The sequence below is a fragment of the Hyperolius riggenbachi genome, chromosome 4, assembly GCF_040937935.1.
Source record: "Hyperolius riggenbachi isolate aHypRig1 chromosome 4, aHypRig1.pri, whole genome shotgun sequence".
NCBI classification, from domain to species: Eukaryota; Metazoa; Chordata; class Amphibia; order Anura; family Hyperoliidae; genus Hyperolius; species Hyperolius riggenbachi.
The window spans coordinates 176,154,444-176,181,086 of NC_090649.1; the positions used below are offsets into that span (position 1 = coordinate 176,154,444).

The window sequence follows — 26,643 nt, forward strand, 5'->3', positions numbered from 1 at the left end:
TAAGGGTTCTGCCTTTGACATGGGAGACCAGGGTTCGAATCCTGGCTAGATCAAGTACCTATTCAGTAAGGAGTTCAAGGCAAGACTCCCTAACACTGCAGGGTGGCCTCCTGAGCGCGTCCCAGTGGCTGCAGCTCTTGAGCGCTTTGAGTCCGACAGGAGAAAAGCGCTATACAAATGTTCGGATTATTATTATATATTATTGTTGTGTATGTGTGTGTAGGATTTAAAGGGGAACTTGGGGAAAGGAAGGACCTCAATCGGATTGCTGTTAAACTAGCCCTGGTCGTTATTAGCATATTAGCAACTCTGTCCACAGTGGTTCATTTTACTTGTAGAACCTCTGTACTGCCAGCTATTATAAGTAAAGATTGGGATTTTGCAGCCCTAAAAGTTTTCGATGCTGCTTATTACAATGTATAATGAAAGAGAAAAGCCTACTGTTAATCAATTAAGTTCTTTTTCTACCCTGAATAGAGTGAGATAAAAAGCCATTTTTTTCTGGGTAAAGATTTATAAAGATTTTATCATTTCTTCTTAAACTTTTTCTGAAAAAGTATTAGTAGCTTTTTGTAGCAGCACTGGCTTATCTTTAGCAACATTAACTAACAAGTAAAGATTGGCCTAGATCACATTTTGGCAGATTACATGCCCTCAAATGTTTTTGAAAAGTTATGTATGTTTGTATACCGATGGCTCTTTTACATAAGCCAGCTTGTGTTTTATTAAAATGCAAAAGCCAGAGCCTCAGCAAGTAACATTAAGGTTTGATCATCAGCAACAGCTAGGCAGCCACTGAAAACCCTGAAGTGAAAATAAAATGATGAGATAAACACTTACATCTATAGTCCTAACCCCAAATAGGACTTTCCCAGAGCACTACAGTCATATTTTGTTTAAAAACTAAAAATCTAAGTTTCAAGTTTTGTATTGTCTCAGCTGAATGATGACAGTTTTCTTTCGGTTTTACATCGCCAATCTTAAACTATTGACCTTTTTATATGTTCCCGAAACTTAGAAGTGTTTGATTACTCATCAGTGAGAGTTGCACTACATTCAGATTTCAACTTGATTGCAGAGAAAGTGTCATTTGCATACCTGATATTTCAACCCTTACAGTGAAAAAGAAGGAATGGTTCTTATGAATGACTGGTACTGTAATTACACAGGTTTATCTCATCATGTCACTTTAAGTACCTTTGAAGGTACATATAATAGATAAATGGAACAGCAGAAGAAACACTGACTACATTACAGAACATATCAGCAGATGATCAAATACTGCAGAAGAACTGTGTATGGTCAAATGCCTGGGTGTAATTTAGCAATTAAAAATACTCTAACTTAAATGGCTTGAGGACAAGTGGATAAGTACCAATGGAGTTGTGGAACTTAAAAGATGTGTGTGTTCTTCACAAATTTGTCAGTTTACTTGCAGTAAAATAATTAAGATCAGAAAAATCTATAATATCACTAATGAGAACATAACACTTTTTTTTTCCACCTGGAGACATAGTAGAACAACTGTACTACTGGGGGCATGCAAACATACTCCATCTAACAGAGCATTGATTTTAGGAGTGCTCAAACATGCATGTACAGTAAAGACAGGAAAAGACCAAATACACACCACACTTGAAAATTAAACCTTATAAGAGTATTGCATACAACAAAAGAATTGGGAAAAAAAAGTTATTGTTAATTGTGATACCACCACCAACCAGGCACCGTTACAAGGATTAGAGCGATGTTTCCTAAACCACATCACTACAGGCCATGTTTTTAATCAATTACAGACAGAATCACAGATGCAGTTGGTAACACTTTAAAAGAAGAAGCTAGGCAGGCCAATTTACCTGCAAATTCTGGAAAAAGAGCTTAAAAACATGCTCTGTTAGTGACCAGTAATGACAAGTTTGGGAAACGCTGTCAAAGATTAGTGAATAGTCAGCCTCCAGTATAATGGCAGTAAAAGGACTTTATACCACATTACTGATGGGTTTGCTTTTTTTCAGTAACTGAATTTCTTGATCTATAATTTAAAGAAAACGTACTTGTAATGTAAACAAAACAAGTAAAAATAGGTGTACAAATGATGTTTCAATACAAACCATAATTGTATGAAATACCCTTACTGTAACACAGCACACCACAGGAAAATAGACTATCCTAACGTGCTTTATGTGCAGTGGGATGAATAGTGAATTCATTAGTGCAATGTCTAGCTAAGCACTAAATATCGCGTATATCCGATCGCAGCTACAGGGACCATGCATGGGCCCACAGTTACAGCAGTTCAGGATCTTCTAAGCTTATTTCAACAACAACAGCCTCATTTGGGAAGAGCAAATAACTTGTAGGAGCTGGTGCAGGGCTGGAAAAATCCCTGGAGCAAGGTAGCCAAATCACAGCTAAAGCCAAACTTTTGAGTTACTCTAACTGTTGGTAATAGAACAGACTCCTAGAGTGGTCTTCCTCACTGTTGGATTGGCTAAAATGGTCCCAGAATCTCATATTAATTTATGCAGCCCTGAGATATGATTAGATTAATACTGAACATATGGGGATTACCTGATTGCACAGTAACCAAACGAGTCACTCTGCTATGAATAAGCCAACTAGTTAATCCAGACTTGCCCCATCATTTTTTCATTCAAGAAAGAACACATTTGACCTATCTGTCATGAGGTTTGCTATAATATTAGGTGACTCTCTGTATTTTATCCTCTGCTCACTTATATACTGTAGTTATGCAGATCAGCATATGCTGAACCTTTGTTTGTCCATGCCAATTCTAAAAATGATTACATGTTAAGTAATATAAAGATAAAGTGGATTTTCAAGCATCTGTTCTTTTAAATGGGTTTGTTCAGATGATTATGGAGTGGAGCAGCTGCGAGCAGCAAGCAACTTTAGATTTGCACAAGCCATAAAATTCAGCTCAAATACTGCCAGTTTATACATATAGGGAAAGTAACAATAAGACAGTTAAGAGATGAGAAGCCCACAGCCAATGATTGAAAAGACAATGCTTGCAAACACATTAAGTGAAGACAAGCCCATAAAGACACCTGTTAGAAATTGGTTGAGGACAGTTAAGAAACCCAAGCTTAGAAATTGTTGGGCATTCACTCTACCAATTGCCGCAGAGATTCCACTCATATTTAAGCAACCACAGCCAGACAGGGTTAATAATACATGCTTTTAACAGCAGGTATAAAATGGTAACTGGTCTTAGAGATAGAAGAGACTCCCGAGATATTCATGCATGACCTCTTCTGGAGTGAAGTACCACTAATATACAAAGATAGCTCATAAGTATCTCCCTTGTAGCTATTCCATCCTTCACAGTGGCATGTTAAATAGTTCATGCGTGGACATTTTGTTAAAGAATTGAAACCTCTCATGACCTTGTTCAATGCTGTATCTCTGGTTGGACTACATCCTTGTGAGCGAGAACGTTTAGGGGATGTTACTGATTTTCTCCCTGGTTCATTTTCTTGTGAGATCACTTGGAGTAAGAATCTCACTTCATCCTCTAAGGATTGCGCGTCATTCTGTGTCCCTTGTGACAAAGGCCCTGTTTTGGAAATCTGAATTGAAGGCAGTATCATGGATGGAGAAAAGTTGTCCATTTTCACAGGACCTGATGCTTGCAGATTCTGAGAATTGGGCCTACTTGAGGGATGCTCGATAAATGAATGATGCCGCTGCTTAGCTGGAAGAACAGGTGAATTACTAAGAGATCGCAGTGGAACCTGGGAGTGGGATCACACAAAATTAAACTATTACAACACAACATAAAATAACTCACAATGACAAATTAGATTATTAATGGAGCATGCACATCACATTCTTTAATTATGTTCACAGTGAACAATTGGATATGTAGCTTTTTTTTTTTTACACTTTTGTAAAAATCAAATTGCGGTAGTGGAAAATACCTACTGTGACTCCTATGTTAAAGTGGCAACTCTAGTGATTCAAAAATTCCTAGCGTTTTGCGATTTTCAGATTCACCATAGCAATCACTGCTAGTGGAAAAGGGACCTTAAACTAGCCCTGGCAGTTCTTAGCAGCTCTGTTTACAGCTGTTTATTTTACTTGTACACTAACCTCTGTACTGCCAGCTATTATAACTAAAGATTGGGATGTCTTTAGCTTCCCTAAAAGTTTTGGATGCTGCTTATTACTATGTATAATAAAAGAGAAAAGCCTACTGTTAATGGATTAAGTTCTTTTTCTACCCAGAATAGAGTGAAATCAAAAGCCATTTTTTCTGGGTAAAGATTTATAAAGATTTTATCATTTCTTCTTAAACTTATTGTGAAAAAGTATTAGTAGCTCTTTGTAGCAGCACAGGCTTATCTGTAGCAACAATAACTGACAAGTAAAAATTGGCCTAGATCACATTTTGGAAGATTACAGGCCTTCAAATGTTTTTGAAAAGTTATGCATGTTTGTATACCGATGGCTCTTGTACATAAGCCAGCTTGTGTTTTATTAAAATGCAAAAGCCAGAGGCTCAGCAAGTGAAATTAAGATTTGCTCATCAGCAACAGCTAGGCAGTCACTGAAAACCCGAATGAAAAAAAGGGGGGATTAATAATTGCATCTATAATCCTAATCCTAAATAGGACTTTCTTGGAACACCACAGTCCTATTTTGTTTAAAAACAAAAAATCTAAGTTTAAAGTTTTTGTATCGTCTCAGCTAAATGACAGTTTTTTCAGTTTTACATCTCCAATATTAAACTACTGACCTTTTTATACATTTCCCTACACTTGAGTGTGATTAGTTATCAGTGAGATTTACACTAGATTACGATTTCAACTTGATAAAGAGTACTCAAGAAAGCGTAATTTGCATACCTGAAATTATAACCCTTACAGTGAAATTCAGGCTAAGTCTATGAAAAACTGGTACTGTCATTTCACAGGTTTATCTCATCATGTCACATGCCACTTTAAGTACATTTGTAGGTGGATAGATAAATAGAACATCAGAAGAAACACTGATTACAGTACAGAATATATAAGCATTATACTGTAGAAGAATAAATTGGAATAATAACAGTGTATGGTCAAATGTCTGGGTGCATTTTAGAAATGTCAAAAACTGTAGTTCAAATGGCCTGAGGATAAGTGGATGAAGCAAAAAATAAATAAATAAATAAATAATGTACCAACAGAGTTGTGGAACTTAAAAAGATGGTCTTCACAAATGTGTCAGTTTACTTGAAGTAAAAAGTAAGATCAGAAAATCTGTAACATCCACCTGGAGACATAGTAGCACAACTGTACCACTGAGGACATGCAAACATACTCCATCTAAAAGAGTATTGATTTTATGAGTGCTCAAACATGCATGTACAGTAAAGGCAGGAAAAGACCAAATACACACCACACTTGAAAATTAAACCTTATAAGAGTATTGCATACAACACAAGAATTGGGGGAAAAAAGTTATTGTTAATTGTGATACCACCACCAACCAGGCACCTTTACAAGAATCAGAGCGATGTTTCCTAAACCACATCACTACAGACCATGTTTTTCAACAATTCCAGACAGAATTACAGATGCAGTTGGTAACACTTTTAAAGAAGGCACACCAATTTACCTGCAATTCTGGAAAGAGAGCTTAAAAACATTAGTGGCCAATAATGACAAGTTTGGGAAACACTGTCAAAGATCAGCGAATAGTCATAGTCTCCAGTATAATGGCAGTAAAAGGACTCTAAACCACATACTTATTGATGGGTTTGCTTTTTCAGTAACTGAATTTCTTGTTCTATAATTAGTTACAGCAGTTCAGGATCTTCTAAGCTTATTTCAACGCAAAAGCCTCACTTGAGAAGATAAAATAACTCGTAGGAACTAGTGTAGGTCTGGACAAAGCCCTAGAGCCAGGTTGCCAAATCACAGCTAAAGCCAAACTTTTGAGTTACTCTCTAATTGTTGGTAATAGAACAGAATCCTTAAGTGGTCTTTTAACTGTTGGATTGGATATACTGGCTCCAGAATCTCATATTAATTTATCCAGCCCTGAGCTTTGGTTACATTAATACTGAACAGATGGGGATTACCTGATTGCACAGTATCCAAAGGAGTTACTGTACTCTGCTATGAATAAGCACGACTAGTGAATCCAGACTTGCCCCATTGTTTTTTTTTTGTTCAAGAAAGAACACATTTGACCTATCTGTCATGAGGTTTGCTATAACATTAAGTGACTCTTTGGGTTTTATCCTCTGCCCACTAATATACTATAGTTATGCAGATCAGCATATGATGAAACTTTGTTTGTCCATGCCAATTTTAATAATGCTTACATGTTATGTAATATATTTAAAGATAAAGTGGATTTTCAAGCATCTACTCTTTTAAATGGGTTTGTTCAGATGATTATGGAGTGGAGCAGCTGCGAGCAGCAAGCAACTTTAGATTTGCACAAGCCATAAAATTCAGCTCAAATACTGCCAGTTTATCCATATAGGGAAAGTAACAATAAGTCAGTTAAGAGATGAGAAGCCCAAAGCCAATGATTGAAAAGACAATGCTTGCAAACACATTAAAGAGAACCCGAGGTGGCATTTCATTACGTTAGTGGGGCACAGAGGCTGGTTGTGCACACTAACACCAGCCTCTGTTGCCCCATCGTGTGCCTCAAACACCCCCTGCTCGCCGCTATACCCCCGCAGTGCTGGCGACACGCAGCGTGTCGCCAGCACAATGTTTACCTAAGCACTGTCTGTCAGCGCCGTTCCCCCGCCTCCTCCGTATCGCCGCTACCCGCCCGCGTCCCTTCCCTCCCGCTGATAGGAGGGAAGGGACGCGGGCGGGTAGCGGCGATGCGGAGGAGGCGGGGGAGCGGCGCTGACAGACAGCGCTAGGGTAAACATTGTGCTGGCGACGCGCTGCGTGTCGCCAGCACTGCGGGGGCTATAGCGGCGAGCAGGGGGGTCTTTGAGGCACACGATGGGGCAACAGAGGCTGGTGTTAGTGTGCACAACCAGCCTCTGTGCCCCACTAACGTAATGAAATGCCACCTCGGGTTCTCTTTAAGTGAAGACAAGCCCATAAAGACACATGTTAGAAATTGGTTGAGGACAGTTAAGAAACCCAAGCTTAGAAATTGTTGGGCATTCACTCTACCAATTGCCATAGAGATTCTGCTCATATTTAAGCAACCACAGCCAGACAGGGACCAGGGTTAATAATACATGCTTTTAACAGCAGGTATAAAATGTTAACTGGTGTTTGAGACAGAAGAGACCCCCGAGATATTCATGCATGACCTCTTCTGGAGTGAAGTACCACTAATATACAAAGATAGCTCATAACTATCTCCCTTGTAGCTATTCCATCCTTCACAGTGGTATGTTAAATAGTTCAAGCATGGACATTTTGTTAAATAATTGAAACCTCTCATGACCTTGGTCAATGCTGTATCTCTGACTGGACTACATCCTCGCGAGCGAGAACCTTTAAGGGATGTTAATGATTTTCGCCCTGGTTCATTTCTTTGTGAGGTCACTTGGAGTAAGAATCTCACTTCATTTAGGGATTGCGCGTCATTCTGTGTCCCTTGTGACCAAGGCCCTGTTTTGGAAAATGGACTTGAAGGCAGCATCATGGATGGAGAAAAGTTGTCCATATCCACAAAACCTGATGCTTGCAGATTCTGAGAATTGGGCCTACTTGAGGGCTGCCAACTAGTAGATGCATCTTTGGTTACCAAGGGCACCTGCTGTTCGATAAAAGAATGGTGCCGCTGCTTAGCTGGAAGAACAGGCGAATTACTAAGAGATCGCTGAGGAACCTGGGAGTGGGATCACACAAAATTAAACTATTACAACACAACATAAAATAACTCACAATGACAAATTAGATTATTAATGGAGCATGCACATCACATTCTTTAATTATGTTCACAGTGAACAACTGGATATGTAGCTTTTTTTTTTTTTTACATTGCAAAATTGCAGTAAAAATCGCTCCCAAACGCGATTGCGCGTTTGTAAAATTAGAATTGCGGTAGTGGAAAATAACTTCTGTGACTCCTATGTTAAAGTGGCAACTCTAGCGATTCAAAAATTGCTAGGATTTTGAGATTCAGCATAGCAATCGCCGCTAGTGGAAAAGGGACTTTGAACTAGCCCTGGCAGTTCTTAGCAGCTCTGTTCACAGCAGTTCATTTTACTTGTACACTAACCTCTGTACTGCCAGCTATTATAAGTAAAGATTGGGATGTCTTTAGCTTCCCTAAAAGTTTTGGATGCTGCTTATTACTATGGATAATAAAAGAGAAAAGCCTACTGTTAATGGATGAAGTCCTTTTTCTACCCAGAATAGAGTGAAATGAAAAGCCATTTTTGTCTGGGTAAAGATTTATAAAGATGTTATCATTCTTAAACTTATTGTGAAAAAGTATTAGTAGCTCTTTGTAGCAGCACAGGCTTATCTGTAGCAACAACAACTGACAAGTAAAAACTGGCCTGGATCACATTTTGGAAGATTACAGGCCCTCAAATGTTTTACAAAAATGATGTATGTTTGTATACCGATGGCTCTTGTACATAAGCCAGCTTGTGTTTTATTAAAATGCAAAAGCCAGAGGCTCAGCAAGTGAAATTAAGATTTGCTCATCAGCAACACCTAGGCAGCCACTAAAACCCCAAATGAAAAAATGGGGAGATTAACAATTGTATATATAGTCCTAATCCTAAATAGGACTTTCTTGGAACACCACGGTCCTATTTTATTTAAAAAAAATCTATGTTTAAAGTTTTGTATTGTCTCAGCTAAATGACAACAGTTTTTTTCAGTTTTACATCTCCAATATTAAACTACTGACCTTTTTATACGTTTCCCTACACTTAGAGTGTAATTACCTATCAGTGAGATTTACACTACATTACGATTTCAACTTGATTGAGTAAGTGTACTCAATAAAGTGTAATTTGCATACCTGAAATTATAACCCTTACAGTGAAATTCAGGCTAGTTCTATCAAGAACTGGTACTGTCATTTCACAGGTTTATGTCATCATGTCACATGCTACTTTAAGTACATTTGTAGGTGGATAGATAAAAAGAACAGCAGAAGAAACACTGATTGTAGTACAGAATATATAAGCATGAAATATTATACTGTAGAAGAATGGATTGGAATAATAACATAGTGTATGGTCAAATGTCTGGATGTATTTTAGAAATTTCATAAACTATAATTAAAATGGCCTGAGGATAAGTGGATAAAGCAAAATAAACCAATAAATAAAATAATGTACCAACAGAGTTGTGGAACTTAAAAGATGTTCTTCACAAATGTGTCAGTTTACTTGCAGTAAAAATTAAGATCAGAAAATATGTAACATCCACCTGGAGACATAGTAGCACAACTGTACCACTGAGGACATGCAAACATGCTCCATCTAAAAGAGCATTGATTTTATGAGTGCTCAAACATGCATGTACAGTAAAGACAAGAAAAGACCAAATACACACCACACTTCAAAATTAAACATAAGAGTATTGCATACAACAAAAGAATTGGGAAAAAAAGTTCTGGTTAATTGTGATACCACCACCAACCAGGCACCTTTACAAGGATTAGAGCGATGTTTCCTAAACCACATCACTACAGACCATGTTTTTCAACAATTCCAGACAGAATTACAGATGCAGTTGGTAACACATTCAAAGAAGGCACACCAATTTACCTGCAATTCTGGAAAGAGAGCTTAAAAACATTAGTGGCCAATAATGACAAGTTTGGGAAACACTGTCAAAGATCAGTGAATAGTCATAGTCTCCAGTATAACGGCAGTAAAAGGACTCTATACCACATACTTATTGATGGGTTTGCTTTTTCAGTAACTGAATTTCTTGATCTATAATTTAAATAAAATATACTTGTAATGTAAACAAAACAAGTAAAATAGGGGTACAAATGATGTTTCAATACAAACCATAATTGCATGAAATACCCTTACTGTAACACAGCACACCACAGGAAAATAGACTATCCTAACGTGCTTTAAGTGCAGTGAGATAAATAGTGAATTCATTTGTGCAATGTCTTGCTAAGCACTAACTATCGCGTATATCCGATCGCAGCTACAGGGACTATGCATGGGCCCACAGTTACAGCAGTTCAGGATCTTCTAAGCTTATTTCAATGCAACAGCCTCACTTGGGAAGATAAAATAACTCCTAGGAACTAGTGTAGGTCTGGACAAAGCCCTAGAGCCAGGTTGCCAAATCACAGCTAAAGCCAAACTTTTGAGTTACTCTCTAATTGTTGGTAATAGAACAGACTCCTTAAGTGGTCGTTTAACTGCTGGATTGGATATACTGGCTTCAGAATCTCATATTAATTTATCCAGCCCTGAGCCTTAGTTACAATAATACTGGACAGATGGGGATTACCTGATTGCACAGTAACCAAAGGAGTTACTGTACTCTGCTATGAATAAGCCGCTAGTGAATCCAGACTTGCCCCATTGTTTTTTTTTAGTTCAAGAAAGAACACATTTGACCTATTGGTCATGAGGTTTGCTATAACATTAGGTGACTCTTTGGGTTTTATCCTCTGCTCACTAATATACTATAGTTATGCAGATCAGCATATGATGAACCTTTGTTTGTCCATGCCAATTTTAATAATGCTTACATGTTATGTATTATATTCAAAGATAAAGTGGATTTTCAAGCATCTGTTCTTTTAAATGGGTTTGTTCAGATGATTATGGAGTGGAGCAGCTGCGAGCAGCAAGCAACTTTAGATTTGCACAAGCCATAAAATTCAGCTCAAATACTGCCAGTTTATACATATAGGGAAAGTAACAATAAGTCAGTTAAGAGATGAGAAGCCCAAAGCCAATGATTGAAAAGACAATGCTTGCAAACACATTAAGTGAAGACAAGCCCATAAAGACACCTGTTAGAAATTGGCTGAAGATAGTTAAGTAAGAAACCCAAGCTTAGAAATTGTTGGGCATTCACTCTACCAATTGCCGTAGAGATTCTGCTCATATTAAACAACCACAGCCAGACAGGGTTAATAATACATGCTTTTAACAGCAGGTATAAAATGTTATGGAGATAGAGGAGACTCCCAAGATATTCATGAAAGACCTCTTCTGGAGTGAAGTACCACTAATATACAAAGATAGCTCATAACTATCTCCCTTGTAGCTATTCCATCCTTCACAGTGGCATGTTAAATAGTTCATGCATTTACATTTCGTTAAAGAATTTAAACCTCTAATGACCTTGGTCAATGCTGTATCTCTGACTGGACTACATCCTCGTGAGCGAGAACCTTTAAGGGATGTTAATGATTTTCTCCCTGGTTCATTTTCTTGTGAGACCACTTGGAGTAAGAATCTCACTTCATCCTCTAAGGATTGCGCGTCATTCTGTGTCCCTTGTGACCAAGGCCCTGTTTTGGAAATCTGAATTGAAGGCAGTATCATGGATGGAGAAAGGTTGTCCATGTTCACAGGACCTGATGCTTGCAGATTCTGAGAATTGGGCCTACTTGAGGGCTGACAACTAGTAGATGCATCTTTGGTTAACAAGGGCACCTGCTGCTCGATAACAGAAGGGTGCTGCTGCTTAGCTGGAAGAACAGGCGAATTACTAAGAGATCGCTGTTGAACCTAGGAGTGGGATCACACAAAATTAAACTATTACAACACAACATAAAATAACTCACAATGACAAATTAGATTTTTAATGGAGCATGCACATCACATTCTTTTATTATGTTCACAGTGAACAACTGGATATGTTTTTTTTTTGTCTCTAGTCATGATTAGAAATGGATCCAAGTAACATGCAGGGATTGTTACTATACCCAATGTGACTGCAATGCCTGAACATGTTATCACTAAACACTTAACCTGTTATAAAAACTGTCACATATTTCTATACCACACACATTTAACTCTGACACATCATTTTATACGTATGTATCCAGACAAAAAATAAGGTAGCTTCAAACTGGACCTTTTTTTTGTTATAGAAGATGATGTCTCATCACTCTTATAGAGCAACTTCTAATAAGTAAATAGGTATTTCGGCGTTTACAAGTACAGGCAATCAATGTTCTCCAGCCAGCAGTTTAGCTAATAGAAGCACATCATACAGATGATGCATGAGCTGACAGACTATGCATGAGCTGAAGGTATGTTGTCTTCAAAATGTACATGCAAAAATTTCCAAGCAGCTGTACACTATACTAGTACTGTTGGTCACTAACATGATACACCACATTCAAAACAAAAAAATTCAACAAATTGGTAGGGGATTAAGTTTAGGGATAGAGGAGGTTATGGTGTCCTATGATGCTCCATCTCTGTTCATATCTGTTCATCCCTACTGCAAAGGAAAGCAAGACTATACAGAATCATTTGAAATGTTATAGTAGCTCGACCAGGCCAAGATGTATGTACTGAGTTTCAATTAGGTAGACTTTGGATTGGCTATGCTTCCAAGTGTCTGGGCATCTCCTCCACTTATTAGAAGGGAATAGTTGCTCTGAAAGTGTCTTCTAGATGGGAAACAAAATGCAAGAAGGTGGCCAGTTGAAGCTACTTTTTTATACTGTGGAAAAACCATAACTTGGATCTATGAAAATATTCACAGAAAAAAATGTTCCAATAGTAATTTATCGAAGTACTGGGTTTTAATAATTTACATGCTGTGGGCCTTGACAAAGTACACTCGAGGGAGTGACAAAGGAGCACAAATTATGAAGACGAGGACAAACAAACTTCGCCACTTATCCATAAAAAAGGAATACTGGCAATTACCACAATCATTAACGCCATGTAAAATGAATGTACACTTCATACGTGGCTTACTATGGTGAGCATCATCATTTTTCCATACAGAGATTTTCAATAGGAGTTGGTAAATCTAATAATATTGCAGCATAATGTAACAGAGTTGAGAAAATGTATAGGGTTACACACCCATATGGTCAGTACTAAGCATGGAGCATGAAAATACTCACTAATCTCTTATGCCGAGATCCATTGTGACTCAGTAGCATACGTCAATGTGAAAGGTTTTAATAGCTGACCAAACATACAGGGTGGGACATTTATATGGATACACCTTAATAAAATGGGAATGGTTGGTGATATTAACTTCCTGTTTGTGGCACATTAGTATATGTGAGGGGGGAAACTTTTCAAGATGGGTGGTGACCATGGCAGAAATTTTGAAGTCGGCCATTTTAAATCCAACTTGTTTTTTCAATTGGCAGAGGGTCATGTGACATCAAACTTATTGGGCATTTCACAAGAAAAACAATGGTGTGCTTAATTTTAACGCAACTTTATTCTTTCATTAGTTATTTACAAGTTTCTGACCACTTATAAAATGTGCTCAATGTGCTGCCCATTGTGTTGGATTGTCAATGCAACCCTCTTCTCCCACTATTCACACGCTGATGGCAACAATGCAGGAGAAATGCTAGCACAGGCTTCCAGTATCCGTAGTTTCAGGTGCTGCACATCTCGTATCTTCACAGCATAGACAATTGCCTTCATCAGATGACCCCAAAGATAAAAGTCTAAGAGGGTCAGATCGGGAGACCTTGGGGGCCATTCAACTGGCCCACGATGACCAATCCACTTTCCAGGAAACTGTTCATCTAGGAATGCTCGGACCTGACACCCATAATGTGGTGGTGCACCATCTTGCTGGAAAAACTCAGGGAATCTGCCAGCTTCAGTGCATAAAGAGGGAAACACATCATCACGTAGCAATTTCACATATCCGGTGGTCTTGAGGTTTCCATTGATGAAGAATGGCCCCACTATCTTTGTCATCTGAAGGCAATTGTCTATGCTGTGAACATACGAGATGTGTAGCACCTGAAACTATGAATACTGGAAAGCCTGTGCTAGCATTTCTCCTGCGGTGTTGCTATCAGTGTGTGAAGAGTGGGAGAAGAGGGTTGCATTGACAATCCAATGGGCAGCACATTGAACACATTTTATAAGTGGTCAGAAACTTGTAAATAACTTTTGAAAGAATAAAGTTATATTAAAATTAAGCATACCATTGTTTTCTTGTGAAATTCCCAATAAGTTTGATGTGTCACATGACCCTCTTCCTATTGAAAAAACAAAAGTTGGATTCAAAATGGCCAACTTCCAAATGTCCGCCATGGTCACCACCCATCTTAAAAAGTCCCCCCCCCCCCCTCACATATACTAATGTGCCACAAACAGCAAGTTAATATCACCAACCATTCCCATTTTAATAAGGTGTATCCATATAAATGGCCCACCCTGATTATACAGACCGCAGTATGTGTTGCTAACTTAGTTTATAAAGAGAGCCCACTAAGAATACACAGCCACATGATTGCATATTGGCCCAGATGGCTGTTAGGCACCAATCCTTCTGGCATCTGGCAGGTGTGCCAGTGGGCAGTCTGTGCTTGCACTCCTTGAAAAACAAAAAAACTGTCGGAACTCCACTGACTTATTTCTACTCACCCTGCAATAGAGAGGACAGACACATAGAAATCATCTATATATCAAAAGCCCTTAAAATGAGCCACAAAATTAGCTACTTGAGTTTTTCTAATCCTCCAACTATATAATGTTTAGATCGATAACCCGTAACAATGAGAACACATAGTTCATATCAGTAATCAATGCCAGAGGTTGCAATCAGATGAACTGAAACAGATGTAATACCATAGCAATGTTGAGAGGAAATAGTTTTTGGCTAATTTACATACATTGATCTGCATTAGTGCACACAGGCATCAGAATAAGAAGAAAGTAGTGTGGTGCTTTCAAAATGCTATACAATCTATAATGTGGCATACTGTAACTCCAACTAGATTACCAATTACCTAATGAATGCTGAAGCCAAAAAATAAGTATATGATGTAAACTGCCCATCTAGCATCATAGAGGACTTGTAAAATATAACATGTTTATTCAATTAAGCGTAATATTTGTGTTAAGTCCATGGCCAGGGATCTTCATTGCAAGTAAGAATCCTGTTTTAACCTTTCAAATATTTCAGCAGTATAGGTGGTTATATGTTGATTTTACTGAACAAAAACCTTATTAGAATATATTGGGGTCTAAGCGGACCTTTCTCTGCTCAGTTTAGGAAGCAACTACCTGTCTCCAGCCAATACTTCTCTCAAGTCTACCATGTGGTTGCCTCCATTTCTGATCCAGATGTGATGAGTATTCCATCTCTCTACTACATCAATTAGCTATTTACCAAGGAGAATAAATCAGGTTGGGCTCCCCTTACTTTGTCGTTCTACCTTGTTCTTTCCAATGCACCCCAACTGCTGAGTCCTTCTGAACTGAATTGCATCTTGGAACAGTCCTTGTACTTTAACCTTGAACTTACACGAAGCCCTGCTTTCAAGCCATCTTTTAAGCCAGTTAAATCCTGAAACAGCTGTCTGCCAGTTGGATTTGTATGGTTCTGTAAAAGTCAAAGGCTAAGAGTTCTCAAAGCTATGCACACCAGCAGCTCTGGATGTGTGCATAGCTTTCAGGCATATAAAAGAATGATTTGCTTATTCAGCCAGCGAGCAGAAACCACATCATGCAAGTTCCTTCTTGCTCACTTGCTAACTGCAAATACCTAGGTTTTAAAAAGGAAGATAACTAGTTAGCTTTACTTTGACATCAGGACTATTTTCTCATATTTTAGTATGATTTTGTAGCATAAATATAACCTCTACGTTACAGGTATATCAAAAGTGAACAAAAGGGCTAATTAAAGTTATTATTGTGTTCTACCAATAGTGCAGTTATTCTATGTCTACAAAACTATTGATGTATGTATGCTGATCACAGGGGTTAAGATTACATTCATACAGTGAAATGTTTGTTTCACTAAAATAACATCTATACAAAATCAAACCAATCCATGCACTGTAATTGTTGTCATTCAAACATGATCTCTATCGAATGACTGAAAATATTTGATCAGACTAAATAGAATAGATTGTAATTAAATTAATCAATTTCTTTACCACCTTTAGCAATTATATTAAAAATAATTGTATTAGAGGATTGTATCTAATTGTTAATGTTATCTATCCAGGCATGGTTAACATTACTTTGTGTACAAGGAGAATACTCATAAGTTTAATGTTTTTCATTTAAGAAACACTTACCAAAAAGGTTTCTTTGAAGGGCAATTAGGAGGGCTTTTTTCAATGCAGTTATGTTTTACAATGTATTTGTGATCCATTTATCTTGCATGCATACTAGATTCCCACTCCACCAATACATAACAAAAATAAAGAGGGTGAAAAAAAAAAAAAAGGATTTGCTACACTAAAAAGAAAATGAGCAGCCATGCTTCCCAGAACCAGCTACAACACAAGTTACTACACAGTTACATAATGGGTCATTTAAAATGCAACCACTGCACTCACTGAGCAACACATAGTAAGAAAAGCACAAATGTCCATATGCACAAGACCAGTTTACGATCAGCATTGCACAGCTGTGTTTTAATTTCAGCACTTGTAGGGATTACTAGGGATCCTCTAGCTTTCTGATCTTGGATCGTTAGGTCTCATAAAACGTATATTATCTACTGAAGTGACAGAATGATAGAGGAGTTATTTTATGGAAAATAAATGAAGAGTGGGGTGATCTACTGCAAATAAATATTTATAATGAGAAATCTATTGTCACAAGAACCTGGAGCTTTAAATCAGTCCTTGGTAATACAAGCATCAAATGATACAAATAATGCATCTCCTCACAAAACATTGATGGTGAAATACTGTATAACAATAAAAAAAAACTATTAACACTACAAGTTAAAGAAATATAACACAACACAGAGCACAACATCACTTGTATTATTTGCACCTAGTAAAGATAATGCCCAAACACAGATAGCAGCACTAGCTGCATGGTAGAGTAACCATACCTCTTTTGCCCATGCTGGTTTATCAGCAGGATTTAGACCCTCCTTATAGTGGTATAGTGGCTTCTTGTCTGGTGGTCTCTGCTCTTGCTGCCTCTGTTGCTGTTGCTGCTGTTGCTGCTGCTGAAGGGAGACCAGATAGTCTCGCTCCTGCTGCAGTTGCCTTTGCAATCTTTCCGCTTGTCTTTGTTCTTCTAGCTGTTTGCGCTTGTATTCCTGTTGGAAAATGTGCACGAGATAAATACTCTTTATGGAACGGGGTAAAACAATTTAAAGTGCTGTCCAATGAATGCAGTAGTCATATGTGTATTAGGTCGTGTCAAAAGTACAAAAGGTTCTATGTGGTGGGAATCTTAATTGAGTGGAAGATGAAAATGGATAATCGTTCAGTAAGGTAAGACAGTGGGACATGTGAAAAGTGTCCCCCATTGCTACATTTTTTAAGTTTACATTAAATTTGGCCTATAAACAGCACTGTGGCTGTTCTATACTAGGAGAAGAGTTCATGGGCCACTTACTGTTGGTACATCTCCAAGCCCCTCACTTCCATTTCAATTAATTCTGCAGTGTTTTGCAGTTTAGTAATCCCTATTCATTATCATGACTTAATTCATCATCAGTCTGATTCCAATGGTAGAATCAGTTAAAACACAACAAGGAGGTGATTAAAAATCTCAAATATACCCACAACATTTCAGGTACTTTTCCAAAATTCTGATCGGCAGGAATGGTCTGCATATAAACAGCCTTCTTCTGGGGTGGAGGCTAAGGCTTGCTCTCTGTTAGATAACTTCAGGCAGCTTATGCATTTTGAAAGAACGTTTATAATTCTCATATTTTGCTGCATAATGGAGAGTTTTTTTCAGTCTTTTGTTCATACTTTTTCTAATATCAATATTGTATTTTGTTTATCACTTTTGCTAAACTAAAAAAAAACTCAAATACTGTATATTGAGCAACAGACTGACCAGTTTCTACCGTCTCAGTTTCAAATCCATGCAAGGCAGAGGATTGCAATTAATTGCAAATCCAATTGAAATTAGATTATCTAGAGATACTCATGAAAAGGCGTTCTGACATGGAGTACTGACCGTTAGCAAAAATGGACCAAAATGGACAATGGATGTCACTCAGAAAGACCCAGCAAACCATGCAGAATGACATTCATACTATTCATACTTATGGTACCCAACTATGCAGCCAGTCAGGGCTTGTTTAAGTGGCATGAAGTCCCAGGGCAAAGGTAACCTGGGTGCCCCCTTCCATCTCCGCAAAGTCAGCTTCCAGAGTTCCCAAGCCAGCTGACGCACCCAGCCTGCATCATCTAACTTCACTCACCAAAGGATTCCGTCCAGGGTCCACCCTCGATGACCGCATCGCGCCTCTTCCCTTCTCGCAGGCATGTATGTACTGACGTGACATCACATGCCTGCGTTACATCGAGGAGAGCACCGATGTAGCCGGCTGTTAGAGCACAAGGAAGAAAGGATACCATGGCTGACATCCGGCAAAATTGAATTTGAAATTGTGAGGGATAAATGAGGTACACTTGGGGGGGGTCACAACAGATTCTGGGGTCCTGGAGCATTGTAGCGCCGGCCCTGTATGCAGCCCAAATTAATTAAAATGAATTCATGGATACCAGCTCTCTTCCAACCAACAAAACTTAGGAAAAATATTTCTATTGCCGCAACATCCTTTTATAATCTGTCACCCACATCAGCACAGAACAGCCTTATAGACTTCAGAACTAAGCAGTGAATGAATGCATGTCTGCAAAACTCAAACTATTTTACTTACCGTGAATGTAAAATCTGGATGACTTATCTTAAAATGTATACAGGTGGCTTAGCTATCACAGGTACAACTCCATGCAAGAGTCATGCAACATGTCATGAAGAGGGTGGCATGATAGACAAATGCATATGGTCTCTCGTGCACACATGTGTATGGAGTGGACATGCTGGAGAATAGCACACAATTCCTTATTACCAGAAGCAGAGCTTGTTCCTGCAGTAACTGCTGCTGCAATATCTCTAACTGCCTCTGCTCTTCCTCTAGCTGTCTCCTGATGTATTCCTGGTAGGTTCAGTGTTGGAAAGAAGGAGAAGAGACACCAGACATTAGAGAGATACTAGCAAAGAACCGGAGAGAAAGTTAGCCAAAGATCAGAAAGCTGATTAATTGTGCAAATATTTTCTGGCTGGATGTATATGAGGCTGGATTCACAGTGGTCAGTTGCTTAACGCGTGTGATAAAATGTGTGTGAACTGCACTGGAAATAATTCAAAGCCTGCCTGTAGCGAGTTAAAATAACACGATCCATTACACCGTAGGACTGTGAACAGGCCCACAGAATTGTATGAGCAGTGAGTTGGCACGATGAATTATCCTGCAATGCAACTGAGCACTGTGAACTAGCCCTGAATGTATACTGTATAGTGCAAACATATTTTGCAGAACTTGGCATGTAGAGTTCAAATCAGTCACTATAGACAAAGAAGTTTATTTAAGCCCCATAAGAGGAAAGATGCCAAGACAGAGACCTGTAAAGATGGTGCAGAGCTGACATCCAGCATCTCTACCATCACCTCTATAAATGACATAGGTACACCAAATATAAAAATGACGCCCATAAACCTCTATGAATGTAAATCCAATAAATAAAATGCAGCCGGAACCATCCAATGCTCTTTTACTTATTTATTGTAAGGCTGTCATATGGTACAGAGAGTACAAATAGCGAATTTTCTGAGTGATGGACATGCTCCTTTATCAAGCCATGACAGTCACAATGTAATTCACTCACAATTCAGTTTATATACCACATCATATTTTGAATGCACTAATCACAAGCTACAAAACACTTATAGCCAATCCCTGTCCGTTATGTATAAAGCAGACCTGATGGGGAACCTCTTTACCTTAAGGGAACCAATGGAATCGAGCAGCTCACCTATGTGATGCATCCATCTCCCATGTCCGCACTGACGTCGGCACAGCCCCTAACCCGACGTGCGAGAAGAAGTCACCACCCATCTCCCATGTCCGCACTGACGTCGGCACAGCCCCTAACCCGACGTGCGAGAAGTCACCATCCATCTCCCATGTCCGCACTGACGTCGGCACAGCCTCTAACCAGACGTGCGAGAAGAAGTCGCCACCCATCAGTCAGCCGGACCTGATGGGTAACTCAAACATCAGAAGAGCGGCACTGTAACGTCATAGACGTTACCAGGGAGACGTAGTGGAAGCAGGTGGACAAGTCCGTCCGCCTCTAAAGGGCAGGACGTGTAAGTCACTGCCTTAGCCTGGTGATCACGTGGAGACCTCCACCAATCAGCCGCCTTGCGTCTCCCTGTATGGCAACAGCCGAACTAGCCACGTTGCCATATCGATGTTAAATACAATAGGGGCTGACAGTGTGGGCATGAAAAAAGGGGTACATCCACGTACAGCGAAGGTAGCAATACTACATCAAGAGGGTATCAGGCACAGTATATTAAAGTGCAAAACCACATATTATACATATAAGCTATCAATCATATAGATACACAAAAATAAAAAAAAATGTATACAGAGATAACCATATACATATAGATAAGGGACTATATAATTATATGAACGGTGATGGGTCATAATCGCGATTCATACTACGGGGCTCTATAGTATCTAGGGTGCAAATCCAATGTGCCTCACGGTACAGCAGTTGTCCGTGTCTGTCACCTCCTCGCTTTAAAACAGGAACACTGTCAATCTGACAGCGCAACTGACTCACATTATGTTTACTTAGTGCAAAATGACAGGCAACTGGTTTATCCATGAGATGTTCACGGATTAATAATCTAACCTTACATTTTTGGGCAGTTTTCCCTACATAAATCAGGCCACACGGACATTTTAAGATATAAACAACATATTGCGAATCGCAGTTGTAAATCCCTTTGATATTAAACCTCTTACCTGACCTTGGATGAGTAAAAACATCACTTCTGATTATTGAGTTGCAGTGCACGCAGTTAAGGCAGGGGTACATCTCTTTCCTTGACCCTTCAGGGGGTCTAATTAGGATCCTCATTTCAGCATGGTTTAATTTGTCCCTAAGAGTAGGGGCCCTTTTGTATGAAAACAATGGAGGATTACGGAACTCAGGGATCATAGGAAATGAATGGGTAAGAGAAGACCAATATTTTTTAATGATATGCGCTATGTCCTTACTAAGGACATTGTATTGTGTAATGAAAGGAATATGATTACCAGCATTTTTTCTAGGTCCCCGAGTTGTACATACATCCATTTTGCACGCCTCTGCAACCAAACAATCAGGGTAATGTCTATCCAAAAACTTCTGGGACATGTCACTAAATCTGACTTCCCGCTTGCTGCTATCATCCACTATATGGCCAACCCTCCTAAACTGCGATTTAGGGATAGATCTAATGGTATTAATAGGATGAAAACCTTTGTATGACAGGATAGCATTCCTGTCAGTGGGTTTCACATACAGGTCTGTATTGAGAGCACCACCAGACAAAATAACCATGGTATCTAAAAAATTGATTTGCTGTTCATCACAATGGGAAGCAAGTCTGATGTGTTCACACTGACCATGTAGTTCTTCCACAAATTGGTCAAGGGTCCAACGCGGCCCCTCCCACATGCAAAACACATCATCAATGTATGGAAGCCAACAAGTGGCATATTTTTTAAATAATGTATTGTTATAAACAAATGATTCTTCATACTCATTCATGTATTTGTTTGCGTAGGACGGGGCCACATTGGACCCCATCGCAGTCCCCCAAGCCTGCAAATAAAACTGGTTATTAAATACAAAGTAATTACAGGTAAGTACAATCCTCAAAAGTTTCACAATAAATCTAATCTGATGATTATCAAAATCAGAAGCAGTAAAGAGTGAATGTTGGACAGCCTCCACACCCCCATCATGTGGGATGGAGGTGTAGAGGCTCTCCACATCCAATGTCACCAGCAAGCTACCCTAAGATATAGCAATACAAATAACCGATAAAAGAAGAGTAATGTTGTTCCGCCCCAATTACAGTACTACACAAATTCCAAACAATAACGGGGCTTTAAATGAACAAATATAATAGTCTTAATTCTTCTCAGTAAATTTCTTCAAGATTACAGGACAAGCACGCGGACACAATTTCAGAATTCCAAATTACATAAAAGCTGCTTTTATGTGATTTAGAATTCCGAAATTGTGTCCGCATGCTTGTCCTGTAATCTTGAAGAAATTTACTGAGAGGAATTAAAAGACTATTTGTTCATTTAAAGCCCAGTTATTGTTTGGAATTTGTGTAGTACCCTCAGATAAATCAACCAACGTAGAGATGAAATCAAGAAACCGATTATCAATCAGATTTAGTGATGTGGTATATAAACTGAATTGTGAGCTTGATAAAGGAGCATGTCCATCGCTCCGAAACATCGCTGTTTGTACTCTCTGTACTATATGACAGCCTTACAATAAATAAGTAAAAAAGAGCATTGGATGGTGCCGGTTACATTTTCTTTACTGGATATAACTCAAGTAGTGATTGAGTTTGCCGTGGCACATCCGTCAACTACTCTTTCTTGGGGTGTGCATTTCTCCATCCATTGCTATTGTGAATGTAAATCCAAAGAAAAATTCTCAACCTCCTACTCAACAGCTGCTTGTGTGCTTATTGAGTGCGCTGTGCATTGAGAAACTGCTCATATCATTTCCCAGGAAAATCTTCTTCGACTACCACATACATCCTTCCAATCAGTTGGAGAGAGCGTCCTGCTCTTTTCTAAGACTATCTAATGTAGCCCCTGAACTATTTGTCCTGAATGTTCAGTACGTTAACGCATGTGAATTAACGTAAAGGTGTTACCTGTTACATTTTAAATAACATCAATGATTTCTAATAGTTCTCATTCACCCCACTGTGTTGCACAATAGGAAAAAAAAAGTCCTCAGTGCAAAATATTTGTGTACTTTTTTGCTTTGTCTCATTCAGTACTGGGGTTGGTCAACAAGGTGCTAATTTTTCTGGATATTGTGGAAATGTAATGCAAACTCGTAATGCAGCGAGGAAGTGAGCCAGTCAAATGCACCCCCTGCCAGAATGTATTTGCCCAATTCCAAACTGCTTACAATTTCCATTAACATTTGCAAAAAATGTAAAAAAAAAATGTCTCTTATTGGCCATCTCTATCCAGCATTAACTCTTATCACATTATCCATGTGCCAATGTACTGAAATGCGATCACAATGAATTCATGTGTTTCTGATACGGCTGTATCCCCTGCAATCTCTACACTTCCATTGTAAGATGTATGCCAAAGATTATCTCTCATATTACATAACTGATAATATATTATATATTGGGTACATTTAGTAATTTACTGTGCTCCAAGCAAATATGCAATATCGCCTATACATTTTCCCCATTTACATATAAATGGTAGGTGGAACTTCTAAACAATTTTCCTATAGTGTAAAATCTGCTTTACAACTGCAGTTCAGGGGGCCAAGAATCCACAGTATCAAACAGAAAAGACACGCCTTTTTCCATTTGCTGTTTTTCCCAGGACAGAAATAAGCAATTATTCTTCCTTAAAGAACACCTGAAATATGGAAGCTGCCATATTTTTTTCCTTTTAAACAATGTAAATTGCCTGGCTGTCCTGCTGATCTTCTGCCTATAATACTTATAGCCATAGACACTGAACTAGCATGTATAGGTTTTAAATAAATAGAGTGTTTTGCAGAGGACAAAATGCACTAACTGTGTAATAGAGGAGTAGGGGGTACCATAGGGTAGGGGGAATAGATGTAATCCCCCCTTCTTGGCTGAAACTATTTCCATCCCCTGTTCCTTTCCCACTTGCGGCTGCCACTCATCAGCAAGGACAGGACTTGCATTTCCATATAAAATAATAACTACACTAAACTATTTCCTTGCATCAGAAAATGCTTTGAAGATTTCAAGACCCTGAACTAGTCCATAACTTCCCTCTCATCAGGAGGATTGGAGGAACAACATTACTAGGTTTATGGCTTCAGCCTCTTGTATATTTCAACATCCTGTAAAGGACTACTTTCCTTCTGGAGCTCAGTTGTTACCCATAAACGAAAGGGTGAAGAACACCTTATAAAGCAATACATTTTGACTGACCTAAGCATAGGGAGTGTTTACGTATATGCGTAACAGTTATATATGGTTAACAAGATTTTAATAACATTTAATGCATTACGCTGTATGTAGCTTTAAACTGGGCTAAACAAATGCACTTCCTACTGATTGGCCCTTTTCCAAGCAGCAAACCTGGCATGAAAGCTGGAATTAATATAATCTCACCAGCCATCTCTACACACAACCTGAAATAAATACAAGTTTGAAATTTCAGTTTCTGAAGAAACTTATGTAGTGATGGTCATGATTAGGAAAATGCATGGAGAAGCATTTGATTTGTTTGATCAGCTGATAGATGTGCAAAGCTCTGATTTGCTGTGATCACATCCTGCTTTAGCACATGATCATGACTTGAAAATCAGAGACTTGCATATCTACTGTATCACCTGACCCAACTGATCCCATGCTTCTCTACGAGTACTCCTAGACATGCCCATACATTTAGGATAGAGTTTTGATATTCAGCAAACTAAATGAAAGCTTACTGAAGTTCCACCTGACTTTTGGCCCTGAACCTACAGAAATGGCAGACCTTTGTTCCCTGTGTTTTGTCCACTGAATCCCAGCTAAAATAACTTCTAGTTATGTGCTTGTAAAACTGCTCAAACCGCACTAATCTTTCAATTCTGAGCAGATCATCCCAATCACTTCATTCAATTGACATTAGCGCAGAGCATCAAATAAAGATTACATGGAAAAAAAGAGGTCAGACCTTCTCATGCTCCGCTCGTCGCCGCTCCTCTTCTCTCCTTATCTGCTCCTCATACCGCCTACGTTGATCTCTCTCCTGTTGTTTTCTAAGCTCCTTTTCCCTCCTCTGTTGCTGAAAGAAAAGGCCAAACATCTTCCAATTAATAAAACAATATCAATCATGGATTATCAAAGTTTTACTCCTCGCATAAATGTTTCCCTAGTTCTGTGGCTTAATGGCAGAACGTGTTTTATGCTTTGTATAAGCTCTTTGATTAGCGTGTCAAACGAATCGATTTACAGTGCCTTATGCTGGGCATAGACGAGTCGACCCGGTGGCTCAATTAGCCACCGGATCGACTCCCGCCGCGTCCCCGCTCATACCCGCGGGCAAATCTATCCGGCGGGTCATCGGACCTGTCGGATATTAGCCATCAGCGGCTCGATTGATAAGAAAAAACGACCAGTCTATGCCCAGCATGCGACCCCAATGACCAGAGCCTTCCTGCAGCATGAACTTCTGAGCTGTACAGTGCAGTTTTCTCAGATAACTCACTCTCCTTGCAATCTCAGTGTAATGATGTCCAGTGTAATGATGTATCTCAGTGTAATGATGTCCAGTAGTGGCTGGATAGTGTACTGGTTAGGGGCTCTGCCTCTGACACAGGCGGCCAGGGTTCGGATTTCAGCTCCTCCTGTTCAGTAAGCCTGCACCTTTTCAGTCCTTGGTCAAGATCCCCCAACAGATATAAATGTTCTGTGTCTGTGTGTCTTGAGCCAAGATACTGTAGAACACCCGTCCGCAAACTTCACTCTTTCACATCTGTTGTTTCAGGCCACATGGCAAAATCATTAAAACTATTTTTTTTTTGTTTTAGCTGCAAAAGCCTTGTATGACACAAAATAGTCCAGATGTGCACCGCATTTGTTAAGTGATCACACTTCATAAACTTTTTATTCAAGATTTACTAAAATAAATTATTTCACGCCAACAATCACAGTCAACATTAAATCGCACAGCCAGCTGCAGAAACCGTCTATAAGCAATGCTAGTGTCTATAAAGTGTATATATAATATAGTATATATAGTATTATAGTATAGTATATATGATATATTATATATAAGTGAGAATTTACCTGAAATTACCCAATATTTTTCCCTCTTAACATTATTATAATATAGTGATGCAGTATCACGAGTTATTCTATAAACCAAGTTAGCATGGTTATTGGGTTTGCTTTAATTCTCCTGTGAAGCCTTATCTATTGATTGGCACCCTTCTTTGTTCTCCCTGCTGTCAGGAGATTTCCCTTTGCTCAACAAGGGGAGTGAATAAGCTTCTGTTTGCTAAACAAGGGAGGAATCTTCTGTATAACAGCTGCACTAACTGCAAGGGACATGGGGCCATATCCTATTGCTTAACTCACCAGCGCAAAGCACTGGCGAGTTCTTAACTTAGGCGATGGGGGCATCACCTAATCTTATTAAACTTTAGACCCCTCAAGGCGGAAAATAACTCGCTTGGCCGATATAATCACGCTTAGATCAATATATCTGATTATGTTTGTTATAAACATGTGATGTAAAGGTAATTTTGTCTTAGTCCCAATACAAGTTTGTGCACGCATATAAGCACCATATAACTAAATAATATTTAAAAAATAACTTTACTGCAAAGTATTGTTTTAATGTCACACAGACTGAGTAGAACTAACTGTGAATTTCAAATTGTAAAGGGGGCAATATGAAACTCTGACCATTCTCCAATCCTCAATCCGCATTTATTTTGCATGCAAGTCTGAAT

At 38.8% G+C, this 26,643-nt stretch overlaps 1 protein-coding gene across 17 annotated transcripts in view; it reads right to left on the reverse strand.

Moving 5' to 3' along the window:
* Positions 1-26,643, reverse strand: part of TNIK (TRAF2 and NCK interacting kinase) — a 458,011-nt gene that overhangs the window by 85,781 nt on the left and 345,587 nt on the right. For 8 of the 17 annotated variants that reach the window (XM_068281022.1, XM_068281015.1, XM_068281023.1 and 5 more), the window contains 6 exons: positions 24,861-24,971; positions 18,948-19,034; positions 16,959-17,171; positions 11,282-11,671; positions 7,438-7,824; positions 3,411-3,758 (listed from right to left, as the gene is read on the reverse strand). In XM_068281022.1, the coding sequence (XP_068137123.1) occupies positions 3,411-3,758; positions 7,438-7,824; positions 11,282-11,671; positions 16,959-17,171; positions 18,948-19,034; positions 24,861-24,971 (1,536 nt within the window). The remainder of the gene's footprint in view (positions 1-3,410; positions 3,759-7,437; positions 7,825-11,281; positions 11,672-16,958; positions 17,172-18,947; positions 19,035-24,860; positions 24,972-26,643) is intronic. The other 9 variants (XM_068281030.1, XM_068281029.1, XM_068281032.1 and 6 more) reach the window with 7 other exon arrangements.